General features: G+C 34.8%; 1 protein-coding gene across 2 annotated transcripts in view; it reads left to right on the top strand.

The window, feature by feature from the left end:
• Nucleotides 1-21,523, top strand: part of LOC136843794 (uncharacterized) — a 79,850-nt gene that overhangs the window by 54,094 nt on the left and 4,233 nt on the right. For both annotated transcript variants that reach the window (XM_067112545.1, XM_067112536.1), the window contains exons 4-5: nucleotides 1,504-1,574; nucleotides 19,779-19,950. In XM_067112545.1, coding sequence (XP_066968646.1) covers nucleotides 1,504-1,574; nucleotides 19,779-19,950 — 243 coding nt within the window. The remainder of the gene's footprint in view (nucleotides 1-1,503; nucleotides 1,575-19,778; nucleotides 19,951-21,523) is intronic.

Raw genomic sequence — 21,523 nt, 5'->3', positions numbered from 1 at the left:
CCTTTGCCCCCTATTTTATCGACGTTATGTGGATGACACATTCGTTCTTTTTAGACATGAATTTCAGTCTCACCTGTATTTAGATTTTATTAATGCCCAGCACCCCAATATTAAGTTTACTATGAAGAAGGAAATATGCAAATCGCTCCCTTTCCTGGACCTACGTATTTCAAGGGACTCGGAGGGTTTCCATACCAGTATATACAGAAAGAGGACCTTTACTGGGTTGGGTACTAATTTTTACAGTGCTTGTCATTTTAATTTTAAATTAAATGCTATTTTTACACTTCTCCACAGGGCCCTTACTCTGACATCGTCTTGGCAAGGCTTCCACAGTGAAATTGAGTTCCTGACAGGTTCTTTTAGGATTAATTGTTTTCCTCTTAAACACTTTTACAGAATTTTGAGAAAGTTGTTAGATATGAATTTTAGTGAGCCACGTGTCAATTATGATGTTCCCAAACTTGATATCTACGTTAAATTTCCCTTCCTGTTCAACGATGAGTTTCGTAAAAAAGTTATAAAGATCATTAGCAAAGAATTCCCGTTTGTAAATATTAAACTTATTCCGAAAAACCCTTTAACGCTCGGGTCTCTTTTCAGATCTAAGGATAGACTGTGCCCGTCTCTAGCATCCAGCATCATTTACAAATATACTTGTCCCAAGTGCGAGCTGGGAACCTACGTTGGATGTACAAGACGGCTACTGAAAGTCCGTGTCTGTAGTCATCAGGGCGTCAGTTATAGGACGGGATGCAGATTGTCCAGGCCTGAATTATCAAATATAAGAAATCACTCTGCAATCTGCAAAACGCAAATTGATATGAAAAACTTCTAAATAATAGCCTCAGCCCAACACGAGGACGAGCTTACGACTTTAGAGTCAATTTTCATTAAAGCACTCGTTCCCTCGTTAAATGCCCAGACGTCCTCAACACCTTTGTTTATTTTGTAATTTCTCTGCTGTTCTTTTTGTTTTCGAGTAGTTTTACTTTTTCTGTTTAGTCACTTTTTAGCCATGTGCTGGGTAGGTTTGTTTTAAGATATTTTAAGAAATGTATGTAATTTTTTTTTATCTTTATAATTTTATATAGTGACATCTCTTTTTATTAAACAAAATTGTCATTGCAGCCTTGAAAATGCAATGGATTATTGCGAAACGCCGTCGGCCACAATAAAAACTGTTGATTGTCCGTGTGCCTCTCCATCTGCCCTTGGTCTCCGTATATTAGGCTTCCGCCTTCATCATTGTCGTATATATATATATATATATATATATATATATATATATATATATATATATATATATATATATATATGTTTTTGTATATATATATTATGCCCTTTGCGTGTAATTTACCATCTTGTTCGCATCTCAGAGTTGATTTTGTAAAACGTACGATACTTAACTTTAGAATTGCATTATTTCTTATGACATTCTAATGGAAATATTATTGCCAGAACTTAGTTACATGATAATTTTCCTTTTCTCTTGTTTTACAGTTGCTTATGTTTCGGGACCGGAAGGCCAGACGGTCGTTATAGTTCGTCCGAGGAGAGTAACAACGCAAAAGGTAAAGAAACACTTTTGCGCGAAGAGAGAGAGAGAGAGAGAGAGAGAGAGAGAGAGAGAGAGAGAGAGAGAGAGAGAGAGAGAGTGGTGGGGAGAGAAAATGTGTATGAGTTTGTGAACATGCAAGAGAAATAATTAGGATTGAGTTAAGAGAGAGAGAGAGAGAGAGAGAGAGAGATGAACCGATGTAAGGGACCAATGAGAAAACTAGAGGTTAATAAGAAAGTTCTTTATAAATGGAGATTCAGAATTAGAATGAGCAGTGATACCATTTTGAACTGAAAGAAATGTTTACGGGAACAAACTATTATTTGGGGTTCAATAAAACCAGTTTAATGATATATATATATATATATATATATATATATATATATATATATATATATATATATATATATATATATATATATATATATATATATATATATATATATATATATATATAATAATGGTAAGGTATTCACTTCTTGTAAACTGTCTGTTGTACTGCTTGCTTTCACTTTCGTGGAAACAAGTTGCTCGATAATTAACTATGCTGAAGCTTCACATATCGTACTCAGATGTCGGCTACCTTTCAAATTTTCACAAGTTCTCCTTTTATACATTTTGGTTAAATGGAATTTATGTTTCCCCTTAAATACATTTTTTTATTCTTTAAGCTGTATAATTTTTCCACCTTTCAATGGGTAGTAGTGACCGAGTCTTTATCTTAAAAGGCACATTGTATAATTCTTGGACTTAGAATTTCACTTGGACTATGGGCATTCAGAAATTTTATATAAGTTCACAAGTCTCTTCGAGCTTTCACTGTCACCTCTCCACACATCTCGCACACTCCCTGCCCTGATGTCTTTTCTCAACTGACTCTGCGTCCAGAACCTTCGTATATATGGTATGGGTTCGATTACTAAATCTGGTATAATTTCCCCAAGTTTCGTCCAGATGGGCTTCCCTTTTCCATTAATGTTTCACGTTTATTTGTCTAAACAATTCGTTCAACGGTCGTTATCGAGTTAATGTTGTGCTGTGCGAGAGGTCACCAGGCGAGGTCAAGATCTAAATTAGTTCATCTTTTTGCCAAGTGGTTGTATGAGGTAAACACTGTGATTCGCAGGCGACGAACGGTTAAACTCGGCATCTGTTATCACTTAGTTTCGTTAACGTCTTTTCTGTTTTGCTCTCTTTGTCTTTATCAGTGATTTTCTGTTTGCCCTTGTGCGTATATCAAAGTATTTAGTTTATTCAATTATAGACCCGATTCTGTTATAATCTCTGCCAGCTACCCAGCTGACTCCGGCAGCTCTAGCTAAACTAAGGCAAAAATAATATATCTACGAGGACTCCTAACACATGCTTCTTAGGAAAATCACATTTTATAAAATAACTTTAAAGCATTAAATTCAATATAAAACAATAATTTCTTCAATCAAAATGAATAAGATATTCGAATGTACTTGTAAAACAAAATAGAATTTGCTATCCAAGTTACATAGTCATTACTCAGTCCTCAGTCCTATGCTATTCAGGTGGATAGCGCCCTACTATTTATGGAATTTGACGAATAAATATTTTTTCTTCTCTTCTGATGATGACGAAAGTCATAGTATTTCTTGGTTGATCATGCGAAGGGGGATGTAGGCTTGACGGTTACCTTCTCGATTTTGTACTTCTTGAAACGTCCTGGAGGAATATCCCTGTGTAATTGTATGTGTCACAGTGTGTTATTTTTTATGCAAATTTATTTTGACTTCTTTCATGTGACAATCAGTATTTTTCTCGTATGACAAGTTTTGTATGTTCATTATTCAAAATTAAAGATATGATTGGCAACTCAAAGAAAGTGGTAGGAGATTAGTATTTGTAAATTTTTCCTGTATTTATTGTAACAACAGTTAGTAAGTTTTCGTTAATTAAAATCTTCTAAACAAGTGAATAAGATAAGTGTGTTAGTTATTGTAATAAAATCTGAATTAATGGTAAAAGAATTTTCTTTACTGAATTTATTTAATGTCTATCTTAACCCCTTTTCTTTATTTTTGTATCTAGGAAATTCCTTCCTAAAGATATTAGAGTAGCTTGGTTAGAAAACTAAGATATAATTGTTAAACTCCTTGAAATGATTACATTGCATTTTAAAATTTACTTACAATCCCTCGTTTCCTAAATACTCCCCTTACAGTCAAAGAAAAAGTAAATTCGAAGTTAGAGCTCTTATCCCCAAATTTTTGCTACAAAACCAACTGGTCAAAATAAGAATTGCAACAATACAAATATACATATATATATAATATATATATATATAAAAATATATATATATATATATATATATATTATATATATATATATATATATATTCCTAAGTCAACCGATGAAGGTAAACTTAGCAATAAAGAAATCAAGTACAGGAAATAATAGGATGACTGATGGGTTTGTTCTTATTGCCTAATTACTGAAATGTGACTTCTATTTCGTAGGTTATACTTAGTTTTTCCTTCTGAAATTTCTTCTTTTGAGTCTTCAGTCATTTCTGGTTCTTTGACTTCTTTAGTTCTCTTGACTTTGTCCTTATTTATCCAAAATCCCTCATCTTTTAATGATTCAGCATATGTGGAAGGTATTTGGTTGTTTATTCTCGTCTCTTTCACTTTTGTCTCTTGTACGTCTATGACTCTGTACAGACCTGTGAATTTAGTGGCTAATTTATAATTAATTCCACTTCTTACTTCCTTCTTGATGTAGACTTCATCCCCTATCTTGTAATCTACCGGCTTTAATCCTTCTTGATGTTTATCGATCATGATCTGGGCTTCTTCTAGATTCTTGTGTAACTGTTCATGAATTACCTTGAAATTCCCAGTTCTTATCTTCATGATATCTTCAGAATAATTTGGCTGTATTGGCTGATTCAGCCATGCATATGGTAATCTTGGTTCATATCCCATCAAAGCTTTTATGGGCGTTGCTTGAGTACTGGAATGATTTCTAGCATTTAACGACAACTGGACTAAAGGTAAATTGATATCCCATTCAGGATCCTGTCCTACTGTATGCCTTAATGCATCTAGAACCTTTCTGTTATTCCTTTCTACTAAACCATTGCTAGCTGGATGATATGGTTGTATTGTTACTTTCTCTACTTTGAATGCACCACAAATTTATTGTACTAGTGAATTATTGAATTCGGTACCATTGCCAGTTATTATAAGCTGTGGGGCGGAATATCTACAAAAGATTTTGTCAAAAAGAGCGACTGCACATTCTTTAGCTCCTTTTCCTGTTATTGGTATTAGCTCTGTATATCTGGTAAGTGCATCTATACATACTAGTATATTCTTGTTCCCTTTACTCGTGGTATGCAAGTTAGTGATGAGATCTATTGCTACTCTTTCGAATGGAGTTTGTGGAATGGGATACTTCCCTAGCGGTACTTCTTTATCTGTTTTTCCTTTATAGCTGTTACAAGTACTGCAGCTTTTCACATGGTTGCTAACATCTTTGTAGATTCCCTTCCAATGGAAAGATCCTTTAATTAATCTGTCTCATCTCTTCCTGGGTGTGCTCTTATGTCATCATCATGCATCAGTTCAATAACTTTACTTCTTAGGCTCATAGGTACTATTCTTTTGTGAGTTACGCCTTGGAAAGACTTAAATGGGTCATATTCTTCACACACCCAGACTAATACGTTGTCTATGATATTCACTGCATCTATGGGACATCTAATTTTCTTACTCAATTCTATTTGCTCTTGCTGATCAAATTCCTTCTTATTTTCTACAAATCTGAACATTTCTTTCAAATCTTCATCCTCTCTTTGTTTCCTTATGAAGTTTTGCTTGGAAAGTTCTTCTCTGTAATGCATGGTAAATACGTTGCATATGGGTTCACTTGTTTTCGTTTCTGGCTAATCATATTTACACTGTCTCCTTGTGGATGTATCTTCATAATGCGTCTGCTACTTTATTTGTTTTCCCTGGCACACGTTTCATTTCTATGTCCAAATCTTGGGCAGTGATAACCCACCAAACTCTGCGTCCGGAAAAAATCGAATTTTTTAGCATTTCTACTGCAGTTGAATGATAAGTGAATACAGTTATTTTATAGCCAAATATTATGTATCTGAAGTGCTTTAAGGCGTCTATTATGGCAAAAGACTCTAGGTCTGTTACTGAGTAATTTACTTCTGCTGGTTTTAGTTTTCTACTGTAATAAGCTATAGCATGATATTTGTTATCATGTCTTTGCATTAAGCAAGCTTCTATACCAGTACGGCTTGCGTCTGTCGCTAAGAAGAATTTTTATTAAAATCTGTGGCAATCTTTGTTTCAGTTCATCAAATGCCTTCTGCTGTTTGGTTGATCACCAGAACTGTATGTGTTTTTTTAATAACTCTGTCATTGGAGCTGCTATGGTAGCAAAATCTTTTATAAACTTTCGGTAAAAACATGCCAAACTCAAGAATGATTTTACGTCTTTCTTACAATTAGGTGTAGGATACTCTTTGATTGACTTAATCTTTAAGTCATTTACTTCAACACCTTTTTCACTTAAAGTATACTCCAAGTAGTCTATTTTCCTTCTGAGGAAATTGCACTTTTTCAACTTTAGTGTTAGATTTGCTCTCCTCAATCTTTGTAGGACTTCTCTCACAAGTCTTATGTGTTCTTCAGTTGTATCTGTTGCTATTACCAAATCGTCGATATAACAATGTATATCCTTGCCTAATAAATCACCTAAAATCTTATCCATTAATCTCACAAATGTTACTGGGCTTGACTTTAGACCAAAGGGCATTCTCACATATTGGTTTCTGCCATTACTAGTGGAAAAAGATGTCAAAGGCTTACTTTCTTTGTCTAAAGGAATTTGTAAAAATCCTTGCAACAAATCTATTGTGGTGAAATATTTCTTGGCTCTAATAGTTGTGATAAGATCTCTCATGGATGGCATTGGATAAGGATCATTCTCAGTTATCTTATTTAACCTTCTGAAATATACTACTACTCGGTATGTTTTATCTTTCTTTGGAACGAGCAAAAGTGGAAAAGGTCAAGGAGATTTTGATGGTTCTATTATCCCTTGCTTCTTCATCTGTTGCACTTCTCTTTCAATAATCTCTCTCTGGGAATGTGCTACTCTATAAGCAGGTATGTAAATTGGCTTAGTATTCTGTGGAATATCTATTCTATGGGTTATCTCTCCTGTATTGCCAAGGGTGTCTCCCTCTATGGCGACTATATCACTATATTCACTCAGTAAATCAGTGAGTTTCTCTCTAGCAGAGCCTTCTTCGATGTCTTTCAAGTGGGTCCATATCTTTGCTTTTCTCAATTCTGTTTCATGAGTTGAATTTTTGTTCTCTTTGTTAATTGCTGCTACTGTTTCCTTTTCTCATACTTGAATGGGGGAAGTATATACTTCTGCTAAACCTATTTCTGTACCTTGTGATAGCTTAACTTTTCCTCCTCTGTTATTTATAACTTGTAAAGCTATCTTACCTTGCCTGATTTCGTGTAGGCTGGAGGAATGATGTATTCCATTTACTTGTGCTCCTTCTGTAAGGGTTAGAACTTCTTTTCCTTCATATTATGGATTTACTGTGCATTCTATCCAGGTGCTTTCTCCTGGTTTAACTCTTAATTCTCTGTTTAATTTCAGGTAAGTTTCCTGGTTAGATTGTAGGTTTTTGATGATTAGTTGTGCATTCGTGTTACATACTTGATATCCTTTTTTCCATGTTATCTTTTTTTAAGATACTTTTCAGTAAGGAGGTTTTCTGAGCTTGGTTTCTTCTCATCATTTTACACGGTGGTGTTCTACAATTCCTATTCTTACTGCTAATCACTAATTGTTCTCTAGGTGCGTCAATTGTGATTCCTTGTCTAGCCATAGTTGGATAACCAATCAATAGGTGTGCAAATGCAAAATGAATTCCCCTTGCTACTAGAACCTTTTCCATAAGCGGGATTCTTCCTAACCTAAAAGGTAAATCAATTTGTCCTACTAGTTCTATTTTGTTCCCCTGAACATCTGTGATTTTACAATCTACTACTGGGTTTAAGCTTAAATGAGGAAAATATGCCTCATACACCTTTTCAGACATTATATTCTTGGGACCTCCTGTATCAAAGAATACGGCTGTAGGCTTTTCTAAACCAACAGGGGCTGGAAATATAGGTCTATATCTATATTCATTTCTTACATTAACTTTGTTAATACACTTAGTTTGGCTTAAGGGTGAGGCTATAGTCTTTTCTTCTCCTAAGTAGGAGTGCCCATGATACCAGCGATACAAAAATTTACTGTCGAGTCGTCTGATAACTCTTGGTTTGGTTGGTATATATACTAGGCTTGCAGTTTGGTCGTTGTTCTGATCTCTATAACTTCTTATCTGTGGAGACTGACTACGATCTCTACCTCTACCTTGTGACTGTGATCTATGTCTAGGTCTACTCTTACAATCTCTGGCGCTATGTCATGTTTTCTTATGGTAAGGACAATAAGCTGTTCCATAGCATTCACCTGCGTAATGCCCTCTCTTTTGGCAGCTGTAACATGTAACTGTGGAAGGTCTTCCTTGATATGTGTTATCTGGATTCCTATTCTGATTTCTAGCTGGCGTCCTAGATCTCCTATTCTGATGACTAGGATCCCCTTTCTCTTATCCTACAGTAACTAAAGGTCTGTATAGATCGTTCCCTTCAGGATTTCTACCTAAAATTTTCCTCACTTCATTTTCAATTTCAATGACATCGACTTCTAAACCCCAAGTACGATTCATCTTTTCAATAGCCTTTGAGAGTAGGCTTCCCAAAAGCAAAGCTAACCCAAATAGACTATGGCAGTTTTCAATTGTTATTACCTTTTGACCTCCTAAAGTCGTTGACCATGGAGTGTCTGCAACCAAATGGCTCCATTCCTTAAAATGGCTAAATAACTGAGGATTCATTCTGAGGTAGTTTTTTTTTTTTTTTTTTTTTTTTTCTACTCTCCATCCTTGAACTATCTTTGCGAGGCTGACAACAGGATCTGTTTCGCCTACTGTGGAATATATTCTCCTCTTTAGTTCTTCCCAATTCTTAACTCTACTGTAGGCACCAGAGTGAACGTAACATCCTATATCTCCTGATGATAAATCTAGATAGGCTTTGGCTTCATTTAATTTGTCTGTGTCTGTTCCAGCTATGTTATTCGAATGGGTTTCTACTTGCTCAATCCATGTTTCTAGATTACAAGCATCGTGTTCTCCTTTTCTTCCCCAAACCTTAATAATATGGTCACTCACATGTAATTTATGAGCAACCGTGGAGGTGGAGTAGCAGTAGCCATTGTCAACTGTTTTGTTTGGCTTCTCTTATGAACAAGAGTTCTTACTTTCTTATTATGTGCCGATCTCTTTCTGTGCATTTACTCATTGATGGCAATAAAATTCTTAAACATTAAATATAACTGAATTGAGATTAAGTTATGACAATAGTATCTAAATAAAAAATTAAAGACAAACCAGGTCTAAAAAACTATGAAAAAATTCATAAATACTTCCCTTGAATTAAAGTAAATTGAAAAATCACTTAACATTTACAAAAAAATCTAAACATCTCCCTTAATTACAATTAAATAAAATAGAATAAAATACAATATAGGTTAGTAAATAAAATATTGGAAAAGTCTTAGGAATTGATTAGTACTGATTAGTAAAAAAAGAAAATTTGTTGCCAAAGAATTTGAGTATCTAATGAATCTCAAAGTACAAGTCTTTTGTGTTTTGAAAATGTCAAACAGTAGTACTCACATCATGTTAACTTTAGTAAAATAAATGAAATCTTATATTTTGTGTATTTATGTGAGGATATTCAAGGACTTACCTTTGCCGTCTTCGAATCAGGGTGTCGTTCTATGCTCGTACGATTTTCTTGGCTCCCTTACTGGGATGGAGACGTCAGGAAAACGTGTAACTTCTTGCGTTGGTGTTGCTGGGGCCTCTTCTCCTTTTCTCTCTTTTGCGAATTGCAAAGGAAATGAGCGCGTCGGCTGCTGCGTGGAATTCCTCTCTCTCTCGCTAAGTGAAACTGCGTATCTTCTTGAATTCGGTAGTAAAATTCGTCCTCTGCTTCTTTGTTGGATGCACTAATGTCCTTCTTCACGAAAATCGATGATTGTGGAACTTCTCTGTGGCTAAATTTTCTTTTAAATTTTAAACTGTCTTAATTTTCGGGGTGGAGATTCGTGTGTGGAGTGACTAAATCTTCGGTGGTACACTTATAATTGGTCACACTTTGTAACTGTCTTTATAAGGGAAACAACTTTCACTTATTTTGATATGTTCGATCTGCTTGAAGATGGTCTGTAGTTTTAGAGATAGCACGTACTAATTGTTTCTTCTTGTTATCGGCTGTGGGTTCCTAAAAATCCCCTAAGCTGCCGACAAAAAATTCTGTAATGGGGAAGGTATTCACTTCTTGTAAACTGTCTGTTGTACTGCTTGCTTTCACTTCCGTAGGAACAAGTTGCTCGATAATTAACTATGCTGGAGATTCACTTATCGTGCTCAGATGTCGGCTATCTTTCAAATTTTCACAAGTTCTCCTTTTATACATTTTGGTTAAATGAAATTTATGTTTCCACTTAAATACATTTATCTAGTCTTTAAGCTGTATAATTTTTCCTCCTTTCAATGTGTAATAGTGACAAAATCTTTATCTTAAAAGGCACATTGTAAAATTCTTGGACTTAGAATTTCACTTGGACTATGGGCATTCAGAAATTTTATATAAGTTCACAAGTCTGTTCGAGCTTTCACTGCCACCTCTCCACACATCTCGCACACGCCGTGCCCTGATGTCTTTTCTCAAATGACTCTGCTTCCAGAGCCTTTGTATATATGGGTGTGGGTTCGATGCCTAAATCTGATATAATTTTCACAAGTTTCGTCCAGATGGGCTTCCCTTTTCCATTAACGTTTCACGATTAATTGTCTATACAATTCGTTCAACGGTCATTATCGAGTTGATGTTGTGGTGTGCAAGAGGTCACCGGGCGAGGTCAAGATCTAAATTAGTTCATATTTTTGCCATGTTTTGTATGAGGTAAACACTTTGATTCAAAGGCGATGAACGGTTACACTCGGCATCTGTTATCACTTAGTTTCGTTAAGGTCTTTTCTGTTTTGCCCTCTCTATCATTATCAGTGATTTTCTGTATGTCCTTGTGCATATATGAAAATATTTAGTTTATTCAATTATAGACTCGATTTTATTATATATATATATATATATATATATATATATATATATATATATATATATATATATATATATATATACATACTATACATATATATACATATATATATATATATATATATATATATATATATATATATATATATATATATATATATATATATATATATATATATATATATATATATATATATATATATATATATATATATATATATATATATATATATATATATATATATATATATATTATATATATACATATATATATATATATATATATATATATATATATATATATATATATATATATATATATATATATATATATATATATACATGAATGATTTTATCACACCACCATGATTCATACACAAAGCATTAAGCAACAAATGTCCTTTAATATCAATTCGCTCTACCATGAAATAACATATTTTCATATATGGCAACTGACCAAATTGTTATTAAATAAAAAAATTTCCCTTTGGATAACATATATGAAAATATATTATTTCCGAGGTAGAATGCAATTGGATATGAAAAGACATTTGTAGCTTAATGCTTATGTATATACACACACACACACACACACACACACACACACACACACACACACACACACATATATATATATATATATATATATATATATATATATATATATATATATATATATATATATATATATATATATATATATATATACATATATTCTTATTCTGTGGGTTTCATAATGTAGTAATCTCCCCGTGTATATGTGTGTATTGTTGTATACTGTATAATCTTGTATTCAGATGCGCAAATGCCATAGAGAGTTAGTGTGAAGTAAAAATAGTTACACCCTGTATGGTTAAAGGACGATGTCTGGTGGGGAGAGAGGCAGAGAGCGGTTGTTCTCTACAAAGAAGCCACCTGTTTAGTCAATATTCAAAACTCCTGAAGTAATGCATTCCTAACACAATCTCTATATGATGCGATTAGTGTACAAGACACTGTTGTGTGGAAAATTCTATCAAGTATATAGACGCCCATACAGAGGGCTTCATTCTGAGACCAATAGCTGTGTTGAAGAGAGCTGCAGTTCTCTCTCTCTCTCTCTCGGGACTTCGTATGTCTTATTGTAACATAATTGATAATTTGGTTAGACAAGGGTCACTCGTTACTTTTAACTGTTTAATTCCTTAGTAAATGTGTCTAAGTCATTTGAACAGTGTATTTTATTAAGTTTACATAACGGCGCCTCAATAAAAAGTGAAGCATTTGGTACCAAGGTATTGTAACATAATTATTGGTTTTTAGTGCACTAAAAATATTTACAGTGATCGTGTGAAATTGTTCAAATTTTTCCTTTTTTAATACTTTTTTCATGTTGTATGTTTATGCTTTATCTTTTGAAGAGTTTTGCATATATGTGGTGTGTTTGCTATTGCCTTAATGTTTTGCTTTACATTTTGATATTTGATTTTTTACAGAGTATATTTCTGTCTTTTGTATCCACATTTTTACTTGATTGATTTATATTACCTTCTTTTCTTTAACAATTGGGAATTAATTTACTTTTATTTCCTTTCAATCAAATTTTGTTACTTAACAATTTAAATTTTACTTGAATAATTTTTTGATTAATTAATGAATTAATTTTTGGTTTAATTTTGACTGATGATTAATTCAGATTTGATCCAATTTTGTTTTGTTTTCAAGTAATAATAAATTTCCCTGAGACTGTTAATGTCATGTATAATCTTTGAATTTAGAAATAAATTTTTGTATATAAAATCGTTATATCAGTTTCATTTATTGACCCACCAGTAATTTTGCTTTGAATTAGATATATAGAGTGGTAAGTGAGTTGTTTTCCTTCAAGTAATTGAAATGAGCTCGAGCCAGGGAAATAAAAATACTTAGACTGTTATAACGTTATTGGAGTGATGCCCTTTGATTTTACCTCACCTGTTTTAATGAACTTATTCTGCTTTCTTTCATGATTGATAAGTTTTATAGGGGATCACTGTTGCCTTTAGAGAAATCAACCGTTTTGTACATGTGATGAGGGTTCAGGTGTCTGGCTGTTGTGAGGTAAACTATAACTGTCAAATAAATGGTAAGTTTGGTAATCAAATATCAAACACTTAGGTACCAGGTTTAATTTGAAGATCAGACATTGGACACTTCGTCACATATATAAATGGTGCCCAAGACCCCGGGAAAACAGATCACAAATATCATTCTGGTGTATACTGGTGGTGTTAGGGACATATTTTATTTGGAGAGTGACCATATAGTTGTTTGTGCATTGTGTTGAATTGTTGTCATATTGAATTGTTATTGAGTAATTGAAAAAATGGCTCCATTTGATGTTCAAGAATCTTTAGCAAACCAATCCATCCAAGAGTTATCTGAAATCACTCTGACTAAAGCACAGTGGAGTGAGATAGCAGTCGCATGTGGTGTACAGGTGTCTGCCAACATGGTAAAGGCACAAATAAAATGCTTTGCACTTCAAGCATTGATGGACCCTGGTAAAATAGATAAATAGTTAGGAGAGGCAGAAGCGTTTTTGAATGCAGCTGAGGCAGAACTTGTAGATAAACATGAGCAAAAGAAAGAGAAAAGTGATGCAGAAGCAGAGCTTAGACGTCTAGAAGCAGAAGGAAATTTGATTAAGCTACAGATGCAGGCTGAAAGTGAGAAAATGTAGGCAGAAAGAAAAAGAGAATTTAGAGAAAAACAAGAAAGAAAAGAAAGAGAAGAAGAGAAAGCTGCTGAAGAATTAAGGAAAATAGCAGAAGAAGGAAGGAAAAGAGCAGAAGAAAGAAAGATGGCTAGGCACATGAGAGAGATGAAATTAATAGAAGCTTGCTCCAAGTTACCTGTAACACCATCTAACCCTACTCAAGGTAATTCAGACTCTGTATTTGATGTAGTAAGAGTGCAGAAGTTAATTCCAAAATTTACGGAAGAAGCTCCAGATGAGTTTTTTGATCATTTTGAAAAAGTGGCTGCAGGTATGGGATGGCCAGAGGATAAATGGTCAGTCTTGTTACAGAGTATTCTCATTGGCAAAGGAAGAAGTGCCTATTTAGCCTTATCAGCTGAACAGTGTAAAGAGTACAAGGTACTTAAACACAATGTGCTACAACTTTACCACATGACCCCTGAATATTATAATGAAAGATTCAGATCTTTGAGAAAGGATGACCAGATAACTTTCTTGGATTATGCCTACAAAGTAAGAAGATGTTTTAAACGATGGTTGGAGGCTGCTAAAGTTAAAACATTTGAAGATCTTGAAGAATTAGTTGTTCTTGAACAATATCTTAGGGGAATTCCTGAACACACAAGAGCCTATTTGAGAGAGAGAGAGGTGAATAAACTTGACAAAGCTGCTACACTTAGTAAAGGTTACAATATCATCAGTACCAGAAGGAACTATAATGTCAAGTACCAGAATCAACACACATGTTTAGGTCTCATCCAAATTTCAGGAGCAGATTTAATGGGAATCCTACAAGTACTAATACCAAATCAATGCAGGATAATATCCTTCAGCAAGCTAATGTAAAATCCTCATATAATAATGTTGCAAGGCAATTACAGAAGCCTAATGTTGTCTGCTACAAGTGTGGAAGAGCAGGACACTTCAGTTGGGAGTGTCATCAAACACATCGGCAGTCCAAACCAGTTGGTCAGGTATTAAGAGGTGACCAGGTGAAACAGACTACAAAGAGCAGTGTGTGGAGGAGTCAAACTCCAGTAAAGACTGAGAATAAACAAGCTGAGTATTTAGCTACCATTGAAAATGTAACTTCAAGCAGTGAGTGGCTGAGCAGTTTGGAGGCTTTTAAGAGATATATCTATGAGGGTACGCTGACAACTCCAGGAGGAAGTGTGCAGGTACCAGTCAAGGTGTTACATGATACAGGGAACAACCAAAGTGTGGTAGCACGTGGTGCTCACCCCCAGTTGGAGAAGAATCTCACAGGAGATTCAGTTATTTTGAAGGGTATAGGAGGAGAAGAGGTAACTCCTATAATCCGCTTACACCTGTCATGTGAATTAGTGACAGGAGATGTTGATTTTGCTGTAAAGGACTCACTGGCTGTTGAAGGTGTACATGTTCTGTTAGGGAATGAAGTTGGTAGTGTGCCATTTGTTCCTTGTCCTATAATGACAGATAAACTGTTGAGGATTAGTCCTGCTGTAGATTTGGAGAAGAATAACCCCCACCTGTTTCCTAGATGTGTGACTACTAGGAGTATGAAGAGGACTATGCCTGTAAGTGAAGAGACTGAGGATTTACCCACTCAAGAAGGATCAAGTGAAGGATTGTTGAGCTTGGAAGAGTTGTTCCAGAGAAATGATGTTTCCCCTAATGCTGACCAAGAAGAGGTTTCCCAAGAAGAAACTATTGTCCCTGAAGAGACTCTGAGTAGTCAAAATGTTCCTGAAGATAACAATGAAACTACAGCAGCTGAGTTAGCAGATATTGAGAGCTCAACCCTTGAAGTTGGTCAGGTGACCAGAAAGAAGCTAATGGAACTGCAGAAAAAGGATGCATCATTAGCTGAGTTGTTTTTCAGAGTTGTTGATTAAGAAGAAATGCAACAAACTCCTACCTATTATTATCTGAAGGAAGGTTTGCTGATGAGGAAGCATAGACCTGCAGATATACCAGGAGATGCTATATGGGGCGAATATCATCAAATTTCGATCCCACATCCATTGAGGAAGCAAGTGGTAGCAGTAGCTCAAGAGTCTGGACATATGGGAATCAGGAAGACTGTGGAGAAGATCATGAAATATTTTTTCTGGCCTGGACTTCATAAAGATGTTAGCAAGTTCTGTCGGGTGTGTCATACCTGCCAGATAGCTGGAAAGCCAAATGAAACCATTCAGAAAGCCCCCCTACAACCTATAGAAGTTAGAGGAGAACAACCCTTTAGCAAGGTGATTATAGATATGGTTGGAACACTGCTGAAGACGAAGAAGGGTCATGAATATCTGTTAACACTGATGTGTCCTGTGACAAGATATCCTGAGGCTATCCCTGTTAGAAACATATTTGCCAAGATAGTTGCTGAGAAACTAGTAGAGTTTTTCTCAAAATTTGGGATACCAGAGCTTTTACAAAGTGATAGAGGAATCAATTTTACTTCCAAACTGTTTCAGGATGTGATGAACTTGTTAGGAGTGAAACAACAGTTATCCACTGCGTATCACCCAGAGACTCAAGGAGCCTTGGAAACGTTTCACCAGACATTGAAAAATATGCTGACTAAGTATTGTTCTGAGTCAGGCAGAGACTGGGATGTTGGTGTACAATTGATGTTATTTGAAATTAGGAATGCTTATCAAGAAAACATGGGTTGTTCACCTAATGAGATGATTTTTGGTATAGAAGTGAGAGGACTGTTGAAAATTCTTGCAGAAAATTGGGAAGAAAATCAAGTGGAAGTCCAAGGAGAGTATGTGAAGAACTTGAGGAAAAGACTGGAAGAGATTAGAAAATATCTTTAGAAAATCTGAAACTGAGTCAAGAGGAACTGAAAAGGAGATATGATAATAAGAGTAAGCTGAGAAGTTTTAGTGTTGGTCAACAAGTGTTAGTGTTTTTACCTGTCAAGAGATTTCCCCTTTCCAACAAGTTTCAAGGTCCTTACAAGATAATTGAGAGGTTAAGTGATAGAACTTATGTGATTGAAACACCAGAAAGATGAAGACAAAAAAGGAAGATACATGTAAACCTCTTAAAACCTTACTTCTCAGAAACCAAAATGGAAACTGTGTCAATAAGCCAGACAACTTCAACTAAAGAAGATGATGATGGATATGAATTAGGAGCTGAAAGCAAGATGAATAATTCTTCAATTTTGTAAAATTTGGAGGATAGACTGAAACATCTGAGTGTGGAGCAAGGTGGTGAGTTGTGTGAAGTGATTAGAAGTTTCACAGAACTATTTGAAGATGTACCTAGGTGTACTGATCTGATCAAGCATGAGATCAATATCCAAGAAGATGGCAGACCATTCAAATAGAGAGCTTATCACCTATCACCTTATCATCGAGATGTTTTGAAGAAAGAAGTTGAATATTTATTACTGCATGGATTAACAGAACCCAGTTCAAATCACTACAGTTCTCCATGTGTGTTAGTGAAGAAACCGGATGGCTCGTTTAGGATGTGTACTGATTATAGGAAAATGAATTCCATCAGTGTGGCTGACAATTATCCCTTGCCTCTTATAGATCAGTTACTTGATAATGTTGGGCAAGCCAAGTTTGTCTCCAAGATAGACTTGTTGAAGGGATACTATCAAATTCCCTTAGATGAGAATGCTAAGTTGCTGTCAGCTTTTATTACTCCTTTTGGACTGTATCAGTATACTGTTCTGCCATTTGGTCTGATGAATGTACCTGCAACATTTCAACGAGGGATGGATCAACTGCTAGGGTCCATAGAAGGAGTGGGTGTATATCTGGATAACATAGGCATTTACTCTACAACACAGGAAGAACATCTGAAGATCCTGAGGAAAGTTTTCAAGAAACTGAGGGAAGTAGGACTAAGTCAACCTAGAGAAGAGTGAGTTTGGGAAGGCAACTGTGCAGTATCTTGGGTTTGAAGTTGGGAAAGGCCTTCTCGCTCCAGTAAATGCTAATGTAGAAGGTATCTGTAAGGCTACCCCACCTACTACTAGAAAACAGCTACAGGGATTTTTGGGCATGGCAGGATTCTTTCGATGTTTCTGTCCGAATTTCTGAGCTGTAGTAGCTCCCTTAACAGGCTTAACTAGTCCCACAGCTAAGTTTGTTTGGACTACAAAATGTCAAGAATCCTTTGAGAAGGTAAAAGCCATTTTAACTTCAAGACCAGTACTTCGGGCTCCAGACTTCAATAAGAAATTTGTGATACAAGTTGATGCCTCTGACTGTGGAATTGGAGCTGTACTACTTCAAGAAGATGAGAGTGAACTTTTGCATCCCGTATGTTTCATGTCTTCGAAATTGAAAAAGCATCAGAAAGTGTATTCCACAATGGAAAAAGAAACTCTAGCTTTAATCACAGCATTGAAAAAGTTTAAAGTGTATGTGAACAGACCTAGGAATGAAGAAATTTTAGTGCGGTCTGATCACAACCCGTTCACGTTTTTACAGCGGATCAAGAATCACAACCAGAGACTCACCTGGTGGTCTCTGTGCTTGCATCCCTACATTATTAAAGTACAGCATATTTTAGGTAAGAACGTGATTGCCGATTACTTATCCCGTTGTGAATCGTTGGATTCAACCCCGGGATAACCAATCTTCTGGGGTGGGGGGAGGAGTCTTATGCTGTGGTTTTCATAATGCAGTAATCTCCCCATGTGTATGTGTGTATTGTTGTATACTGTATAATTTTGTATTCAGATGTGCAAATGCCTTAGAGAGCTAGCGTGAAGTTAAAATGGTTACACCCTGTATGGTTTATAAAAAAGGACGATGTCTGGCGTGGAGAGAGACAGAGAGCAGTGGTTCTCTACAAAGAGGTGGCCTGTTTAGTCAATATTCAAAACTGCTGAAGTAACACATTCCTTACAATCTCATATGAAGCGATTAGTGTACAAGACGCTGTTGTGTGGAAAGTTCTATCACATATATAGAAGCCCATACAGAGGGCTTCATTCTGAGACCAATAGCCGTGCTGAAGAGAGATGCGGTTCTCTCTCTCTCTCTCTCTCAGGACTTCATATGTCCTATTGTAATGTAATTGATAATTTTGGTAGACAAGGGTCACTCGTCACTTTTAACTGTTTAATTCCTTAGTAAATGTGTCTGAGTCACTTGAACAGTGTATTTGATTAAGTTTACGTAACGGCGCCTCGATAAAAAGTGAAGCATTTAGGACCAAGGTATTGTAACATAATTATTGGTTTTTAGTGCACTAAAAATAATATTTACAGTGATTGTGTGAAATTGTTTAAATTTTTCCTTTTTTAATATTTTTTTCATGTTGTATATTTTATGCTTTATCTTTTGAAGAGTTTTACATATATGTGGTGTGTTTGCTATTGCCTTAATGTTTTGCTTTACATTTTGATATTTAATTTTTTGCAGAGTATATTTCTGTGTCTTTTGTATCCACATTTTTGTTTGATTGATTTAATTGCCTTATTTTCTTTAACAACTTGGAATTAATTTACTTTTATTTTCTTTCAATCAAATTTTGTTACTTTACAATTTAAAATTTACTTGAGTAATTTTTTGATTAATTAATAAATTAATTTCTGATTTAATTTTGACTGATGATTAATTCAGATTTAATCCAATTTTGATTTGCTTTCAAATAATAATAAATTTCCTTGAAACCGTTAATGTCATATATAATCTTTGAATTTAGAAATAAATTTTTGAATTTAAAATTGTTATATCAGAGTTTCATTTATTGACCCACCAGTAATTTTGCTTTGAATTAGATATATAGAGTGGTAAGTGAGATGTTTTTCTTCAAGTAATTGAAGTGGGCTCAAACCAGGGAAATAAAAATACTTAGACTCTTACCTCACACCTGTTTTAATGAACTTATTTTGCTTTCTTTCATGATTGATAAGTTTTATAAGGGATCACTGTTGCCTTTAGAAAATCAGTCGTTTTGTATATGTGATGAGGGTTCAGGTGTCTGGCTGTTGTGAGGTAACTATAACTGTCGAATAAATGGTAAGTTTGGTAATCAAATATCAAGCACTTAGATACCAGGTTTAATTTGAAGATCAGACACTGGACACTTCTGTCACAATATATATATATATATATATATATATATATATATATATATATATATATATATATATATATATATATATATATATATATATGATGTGTGTGTGTGTGTGTGTGTTTGTGTGTGTATATATATACTGTTTTTAAATAAATTCTAGAATTCCTATTCTGGGAAGTCTCTGACTAACTCTGCCGTTTTCCTGCAGGAGGCAGACACGTGCATCTGTCATGTTTGCATTACCATTTCGATATTACTGTCAACTATATGTCTGCTGTTGGGAATCATCTACGGATCGATGATACTGTCACTGGGAAAGCTTTCGTACAAAAACGATTCGTGGCTGATCACTGCTACTTTCTGGTTTCTGGGAATCGGAGGTTGGTGTAGATTTAGCTTTGTTTTCTGATATAATGAATTTTGTAAATAAACAATACCGTGATGATTTTTCTGCGTGTTTAAATGTGAATTTGTGATAGATGTAAAGACGTCAAGTCAAACTTGTCTGGCAGACATGTTAGAAAAAGTTAGTCTGGTTAGGAATTTTTGTCGCGCATAGGCTAGTGTACTTTACATTTTCACTCAAGTATGCACACACACACACATATATATATATATATATATATATATATATATATATATATATATATATATATACATGTGTGTGTGTGTGTGTGTGTGTTTTTGTGTATGAATACATACATACATAAATACACTATATATTTATATATATATATATATATATATATATATATATATATATATATATATATATATATATATATATATATATATATATATATATATATATATATATATATGTGTGTGTGTGTGTGTGTGTGTGTGTGTGTGTGTCTAATAAAAACACTGTACCATGCACTACTATCTTCCTTTGCACTCACACACTTCCTAGATATTAAACGCCTTCGTAGTGGCGTTGCCTCTTCCACTTCATCTATCCACCAACTTCTAGGTCTTCTCTTCTTCTCCTCTTTGATCAGAATACATCTGAATGGTACACGCTTTTTACCAACCTTTTCATGCTAAAGGCATCATTCAATATTCATCTGTCTTTTCATAGATTAGCCTTTTTTTTTGGGGCAGGGGTTAGCAATATTTCCGCAATTATACCTTTCAATTATATGGAAACAAATCTCGGGAGCTTCAGACTCCCAAGAATTAGCATTATTTTCCCCATTGTTTTGCAATAACAGCAGAGGATGCAGCCGAAAATTCTATGTATCCAGCTTTCTGGGAACGTTTGCACACTGTAGAACAACAAAGACAGGGAAGTTGTTGTTGGACTTGGGAGAAGAAACTCATCTGCCTCATAGGGCGCATTTTCTCTAATCATCGGATCCATAACACTACTTTGAAGGTTTCTGACTTAGGATACATTATCTTTATCACAAATAATAGACACTTTTAAGGCAGCAGTATGAGAACACTGTACCACTTACTACCAGGCCACAGAAAATAAGCGGACCTACATTCGAACTTTGGCTTCTATGGACACTCAGGCGCGCCTCCAAGTCATTTTCAGACACCCTTTTACCTACCCTTGCACAAATCAATCAATCACTTTTTTTGCAACACCCTTCTTAACACTCATTATCCCATGTTCTTGGTCTCCATTCACCTTTATAACCTTGCGCTTGTCCAGATTAATCTCAGTATCCTCTGATGTCAAAAACTTGCAGATGCTTTCTGCAGTTTTTCTTTCCTATTCCCGATAAAAGCCTTATCATCTGTGACCAATATCTCTTTCCCAAACCTTTGCAAGCCACTAATTCTTCTTTCTCTAACTTCTTACACCATTATCCATTAATGTATTACACAACCCTTAGAATTTAACCTTGTCTCAGGCTCAATTTTACACCAAACCAATAACTTTTATACCTACTTATTCTATCACATGTCACTTGCATCGTAAAAAACATTTAAATACTATCA

This window comes from Macrobrachium rosenbergii, chromosome 2, assembly GCF_040412425.1.
Source record: "Macrobrachium rosenbergii isolate ZJJX-2024 chromosome 2, ASM4041242v1, whole genome shotgun sequence".
Classification (NCBI taxonomy): Eukaryota; Metazoa; Arthropoda; class Malacostraca; order Decapoda; family Palaemonidae; genus Macrobrachium; species Macrobrachium rosenbergii.
This window is presented reverse-complemented; position numbering and strand designations above follow the sequence as displayed.